Source organism: Meles meles, chromosome 1, assembly GCF_922984935.1.
Source record: "Meles meles chromosome 1, mMelMel3.1 paternal haplotype, whole genome shotgun sequence".
NCBI lineage: Eukaryota > Metazoa > Chordata > Mammalia > Carnivora > Mustelidae > Meles > Meles meles.
Window position 1 is genome coordinate 124,872,387 of NC_060066.1, and position 6,999 is coordinate 124,879,385.

The 6,999-nt window shown below is 41.3% G+C and overlaps 1 protein-coding gene across 1 annotated transcript; it reads right to left on the reverse strand.

Moving 5' to 3' along the window:
• Nucleotides 1-2,354: 2,354 nt before the first annotated feature.
• On the reverse strand, nucleotides 2,355-6,703 carry PRMT6 (protein arginine methyltransferase 6). The gene is made up of 2 exons (XM_045999400.1): nucleotides 5,472-6,703; nucleotides 2,355-3,225 (listed from the first exon to the last, which is right to left on the reverse strand). The coding sequence occupies exon 1, from the start codon at nucleotides 6,692-6,694 to the stop codon at nucleotides 5,567-5,569; it is 1,128 nt and encodes a 375-aa protein (XP_045855356.1). The 5' UTR covers nucleotides 6,695-6,703; the 3' UTR covers nucleotides 2,355-3,225; nucleotides 5,472-5,566.
• Between the last annotated feature and the right edge of the window lie 296 nt (nucleotides 6,704-6,999).

Consider the following 6,999-nt stretch of genomic DNA (forward strand, 5'->3'; position numbering starts at 1 on the left):
GGGATGGTGTAATCTGTAGATTTTCCAATCCTCTCTTTTTAATTGTCTTTTACTGTACATTCTTAACCATTTAAGTGTTTACTATTCTTATAACTAACTGCATGATAAATGATAGTAGAGTGAGAAAATAAGCAGTTTGTTATTTTTATAGAAATTCCTGGTAAAAAGTGTGATTCCAATGGATGCATAAAATGAATGTTTTAACCATTTGTGGATCTTAATCCATTCTCCACCACCATTTATAATTTAAAGTTAGAATTCTACACTTTGTTCTTAAATATGATAATTTTACCAAGAGCAAAACTGCAAGAGGTTTCTTATTTGTTTGTTTTTAAAGGTCTACTGTCATCCCATTCCATACACCCATTATTAAACTTCACATAGCTTGAGATACTGGAGCTTGGAGGCTTTGTTCACAAATTTGAAAGAATTAAGGAGTTTTGAAATAGAACAGTCCTTGAACCAGTTTAGAAATGAGGCCGAAATGAGAGAGGTTAAGAACAAATACCAAAATAAGCAGTAATTTGTAACCAATCAAAATACTCTTAGTTATGTTCTGAGCCCATTACTTCAGAAAAAATTTTTACCCTAAGGATTTGGAGATGTGGGCAAAATGTGTGTATGGGGATCTTAATCTTCACTTAATGTTTTCTCTCACTAACTTCATGTCTCTTTGGCTGATCCCAAGATATTTTTTATGTTTCCCTCGGACTCTGGAGAAACACCCTCATCCCCAATTCCATTATCCAACCATATTCTGAACACTCAACTAGTTTCCTTTCACTCCATACACGTCAGGATTTCTATTCTCCTTTCCTGTTGATCTTTTCTGGTGACCAAAATAATACAATAAGTAGATTCATACTGAAGAATGGTTATGGCCACCTGTAAACCTCCCCATCTCCATTCCATTTTCTTTTTAAGAAAATTTGCATTAAAAAGAAAAGAGTTGTAAAGCCAATGGAGCTTTGAATTCCTTTAATTTCTGGAAGTTGAACAAAAGACAGCATGTTCAGCTGTCGGGCATGTTTCTGTAAACGAATAAATTCAAATGATATTGATAAATAAAGGAACAATGTCAGAACATAACATGGATATTGATTGGTTTATGCATACTACCAGTCAACAGCCACGGAACAGAAAGTTCACTGACACACTTGAATGGAACTAGTCAAAAAGAAATGTATCACACCCTATGTTCTTTGTTTGGAACTGTTTGGCCACATACTCTAGGTCTTGAATGTTTATTAACCCTCCACTCCATTTTTGTACATTTTGCTTTGTCTCAGGAACTCTTCCTTTTGCTCTTTTGTCAAGCTGTCTTATTTACTAAAGTGTTTATTAGAATTAACCACCTTTTTAAAATTCCTACTATTTTTTATTGGTATTCATCGTACTCCTGGTTAAAGTTTTGGTTGTCCACCCAACGAATTTTTGGTTACTTTTCATGCACAATATTGCAGAATGTGATATGATTTTCACAAATGTGTACATCATGTGATTCCAAGAATGTTTGTTAAGCAGTTGAAAAAGCATGGGGAGGATTAACTTCCATCCCACCTTCTTTTTCATGCAGGGCACAGCCTGGAGAAAGAAGGAATGTTTTCCTTCCTTACAGCTCTATTTTAAAATGTTTGTTATAAGTGATTTTTATTTATTTATTTTTTTTAAAAAATTTATTTGACAAAGAGAAAGAGAAAAAGAGAGTGCAAGCAGGAGGAGGGGAAGAGGGAGAGGGAGAAGCAGACTTCTTAGGGGAGCAGGGAGGAGCAGGGAGCCTGTGGGGCTCTCAACCCCAAGACCCTGGGATCATGACCTCAACTGAAAGATGCTTAACCTGCTAAGTCACCCAGATACCCCATATAAGTGATTGTTTTTATAGTTAAAAAGGTAGCTACTTGATCAACTGAAATCTTCATCAGTCTTTATTCCAAGTTATTACTAGAAATAATGTTGAGTAATCATCAAAGCTGCCAAAGAAGCACAATTCCAGTGTTACTGGTCATGTCTTTTTATTAAAGTTTTGTTTTTAGTAAAGTCCAGATTTTTTGTTTCAAATGTCTTATCCTACAGGCATATAGAATATTTTGAGATATAGTCTAATTATCTTCCTCCTTACCATCACATTTTTCTCTGAGGATCTCATAATCTTTGTGATGATGAGTAACGCTTTTGCACTTGAGAGGAATTTTAAGGTTAGATTCTCACCCTTGCTCCAGCAGAGGTGAGATTTAGTTCAATGTCTTTCTAGGCTAAAGAATGTATGCAAACTACTGATGTAGATACCTTTATTCCTACTGTATCACAGTTGATGGTAGCATTTGCTTATCATAGGACTTAATTGTTAGATAGTTGTTTTTTAAATTAAATGAGTGAACACTTGTTTCATTGGATGCCAGTATCCATAGCCAAAATGGCAGAGTTCATCTACTTCTCTTTGCTACTGCAGTGAGCATTGTGTTCTGGGGCCTCAGAAAGAATGCCACACTTGATTAGCCCTGTTGGGACAATGGGTACATGGTGTATTTTATGAGTACTTAGTAATGTCAATTTTGAGATCTTATATACTGAAGTGTGGCTCTTTGAGACCTCTGAGATATATCTCCTTTGAAATTTTTTTAAACTAAGAGGTTGTTTGGGGATAGGAATTGAGATACTTGTGTTCAGCTGTCAAGAATTAGTGACAAAACCTTAGGGAAATCCTTCAATATCTGTGTCAGTCTTTTTTCCAGTATGTAAAGTGAAAGTAATTACAGGCTGTTCTTAACACCTACATCCCAAGCAACCCAAGTAGCCCATTATTGTTGATGTATTTTCCTTTTTGGTTTATCCTATGAACATACCTACTTGGAAGCAAAAACCATGTTTTATTGGTTTGTATCCTAAGTGCTTATCACAATGACTGTTTTCTGGTATACTCAATAAAATGTCCACTGGTCCAGTGAATTAATGTAAATATTTGAAAAGTTTCACAGTGCTAAATAAATGTAAGATGTCTGAAGAAAGCAGGTAGTACTTCATTATGTTTTTCCCTCCTTAGGGCTGACAGTTCTTCCTGTGGTCCAAATGACCCAGGCAATCAGTACCAGCTCACACAGATAATGGACAGTGCCCATTTATTGGAGCATGTCATGCTCTCATCCTTCTGGAAGTGTTGTCACTCCAAAGGGTTTGGATCATCTGGTGTCCTGTCATACGCAGCTGTGCTGATACTGCCAAACAAACCTGCAAGAAAATCAGAATGTTGAATATTTATTCTGTAGCACATTTTACATGTGGCCAAATGCTTCAGGTTTGCATAGTAGTTTTCTGTAATTACAACAGCTAGGAATCACTGAGATTTTATTGTGTACCAGGCACTATGTGCTCACAGTATTAACTACACATATTAACTATATTCCCGGCATTACATGTATTACATATCTATGGAGCAGGTATGATTATACTGTTTGCATGAGAGCACTGGAGAAAAGCAGAGGTTAAGTATTTTGCCCAAGGTCACACGGTTATAGTGATGGAGCCTAGGTTCCATCAGGATCTATCTGGCTTAAGTCCTGCTTTTAGCTATATGCTATGCTGTCTCTTGACTCACTGCTTTAGCAGCTATATTTTTATAACTCATTTTTCTTTTGGGAAACAGTAACAAGAATATTAAAGCTCACTTTGCCTAAATATGAAATACTTTTTGCTTCTACAGTTCCTCTAAGTTTTAATTGGTGCTATCCCTGCATGCTTATACTGATAACAAGAGCTCTATAATACGCACATTGTTATAAAAGATATTTTTAAAAAAATGTGATTGAAGGGAATGCTTTTGTCTGCCCACACAGCAAAAGGATTCTTATAGGAAGTTAAAAAATATCAGAAATCTACCCAAAACCATACATTAAAATTTTAAATAAATAAATGTTCATCTTATATAGTAGACCCTAAAAAAAAAGAGGACCTATTTTATACCTCTAGCTTAAATCAGGCCTACCTTGGTATGACTGCACCATTTACATAGACTGTTAACTATCAAAATGGTGACAACAGTCGCTGTTATTGCTTGTATCTTGTAAAGTCATTTATTGTTTTATGGTTCCCTTCATAATGGAAGATCTCATGTGTTAACACCAAACTTTAGCAAATTGGTTATAATACTTGGTACTTTTAATATGCGATGAATAAAGGAGAAAACTCATTACAGTAAACAAAACTAAGTTGGATCACCTCAAATACCACTTTTTCACACCTGTTTTCTATTAGGATACAAAAGCTACCGGTATGAAGAGAAAACATACATTAAGCATAAATTACCCTGAAGCTATATTCTGAAGGGTTGTAACACTTTTCTTAAGAACTGGCAATATTCAAAAGGCAAAAGCATTATAAGTCACAGTACACAAGACTTCTTACTTCATCTATAAAAATAGAATGCCAATGTTTTATTTGCTACAGGGATAAGGAGGGAAACATCCGTGAAATAAATTTGATAACATGACTCACACTTCATTACAAATGATTTTCCGAAATTCACAACTTTCACATTTGGCTGAGCTAAAAAGAAGGAAAAAAAAAAAAAAACACTAAAAAAGGAAATTTCACTTGATGTAAGTAGGCCAGATCACATGATCTCTCTAAATGAGAGTTTAAATGAGTGCACTTCTCTAGCTGGGAAAATACTTTCCTTAATTTAGAGAGCCTAAACAATTTACCCAATATGATGAACAAACCCTTGGGTTGGGTTCAGAAAACTCTATCAGCTGGTTTAATAAAAATCATACAAAACTATTACGTAACATAAAAAGTTCCTTGGTTAAATCTTAATAGTAAAGACAAAAATTAAAAAAAAATACTACTTCACTTTCAGATCTTTTTCCTTTTACATTTGGGGGGTATGCTGCACAATTATATATGGCCTATTTTATTCAGTGGAGAAATGTGTTCAACTTTAGCACCCTATGATAGTTAAGTGTAAGAACAGCGTTATTCAAACTGCTTCCTCACTTTTCTCCCTCTCATTACCAGAAGCGAAGTTTATTTAAAAAACAATGAGGAAGACTGAAGACTAGAGGCACCTAGGGAAGGAGGGAATTTAGAGAATAACAGAATATGGCTCTGGAGAGATACTGAAGTCCTACTGGAAATTTATGGACTCTAACTATAAACCCCTTTACCCTCTCCCTGGCTTCAGATTTAGGTGTGAGGTGTCAGGGATGTGCACGAATCTTCATAAACAAATTTTCTTCTAAAGTGTGTTTGCTTTCTACCCGGGGAATAAAAGAAATAGAAATACAAGTGCTTGGTACCACATGCTTTTGAGACTTAAAGAAGCTCATTAATAAACAAGCTGTTTCCATCGTTGGGGGCATCGGGATTCACTTTTTAAATAAATTTCGCCAGAAGAATCTCCTCGAAGGGAGACTGAAGTCACTCTCCCTCCCCAGGAGCCATGAGGGAAAAGGGAGACAGAAGATATTGCCCCCTACTTGCACGTGGAATCTCCCTTTCTCGTCCGACCCCCCTCCGCCTCTACCACGCAGGTCTGGCCGCCTCGGAAGGTAGCTGGGAGAAAAGGCAACCCTCAGTCCTCCATGGCAAAGTCTTTGGTCTTTTCCTCCTGGTCTCCTACTTTGTAGCGCAGCAGCACGCGCAGGAGACGGTGGTTATCCCGGGAGGGCAGCAGCGTGATCTCTCCGGAAATGTCCGTATCTTGTTCCACTTGCACAGGCTCGTTCAGGTAGAGAAGTGCCTGCTTCCAGTGCGTGACCGGGTGAAAAGGCGAGGTGGACAGCACCAGGGGTTTCTCCGAGTCCCCTCCGGGGAAGGTCACCTGGAACCAGATGGCAAAGCCATGCATGGGCGCTGAGCCATAGCAACTGAAACGGAAGCGCCCGCCCACCCCAGCCTCCAGCTCCTGCTCCAGGCCGGTGCGGGCCAGCTCCAGCTGAGCAAAGCACTGCGGCCGGGCCAGCACGTCCTCTCCGGACAAACCCTGCACCACGATCTCCGAGTGGCCCATAAGGCAGCGCGTGGCGAAGCTCTCCAAGCAGCTCATGTCCACACCGTAGAGCTGCTTCACCTGGCTCCAGAAGCCCAGGCGCAACTCAAGCATCTGGTCGCTGATGGGCGCCACGAAGAGCTCGGCGGAAGCCGGCAGGAGAAGACCGCCCTCCTTCAGCCACTTGGTCCGCGCGTACAGCACAGAGCTCAGCATAGACTCGTGCAAGAGTCCGTAGCCCATCCACTCGCTCACGATGGCATCCACCTGCTCTGGCAACTCCACCGTCTCCACCGGCCCCGGCAGGACGTGCACCCGGTCCTCCAGCCCGTTAAGCCGCACCACCTCCCGGGCCTGTTGCCAGATGGCGCTGGCCTCCACCGCGTACACGCGCCGGGCCCCGGCCTGTACACAGAAGATGCTAAGAATGCCGGTGCCCGCGCCCACGTCCAGCACAGTCTTGCCCCTCAGTCCTGCCCAGTTCCGCAGGATGCCCAAGCGGTAGGCATCGGTCCGGACACGGTCCGCAATCATCTCCTCGTGGACCGATATGTCTGAATAGCACTCATAGTACAGCTGGTCCCGCTCCCTCCTAGCCCTCCGGGGTCGCGGCAGAGCCGCCTCCTGCTCTCCGCCATCTTCCTCTTCAGTTCCCTCCCCTCCTTCGCCGCCGCCCCCCGACTCAAGCTTTCTTTTCTTGGGCAGCGACATCTTGGCGGCTCCGACCGGCTCCCAGCGGGCTTTGCGCGGCTCCGCGCGGGCTCCAGGAGGCGGGGGCTTCTGGGACTTGTAGTGCCTGCTCGTACCTCCCACTTCCTGGGAGGTCGCCAGGCTCGTGCCTGCTGGAAGCTACAGAGCTCTACACAGCTCTGCTTCTCTGAGGTCTTGGAATCCCTTTCGCACCCACCACATCCAAATTCTGTTTATACTGGTACGTTCCGCCTCTTACCCTTAGCTCTCAATTCTCTTTTGCTTTCACTGAAGTACACTCACCCGCGTGACTAAAAATCCACTCT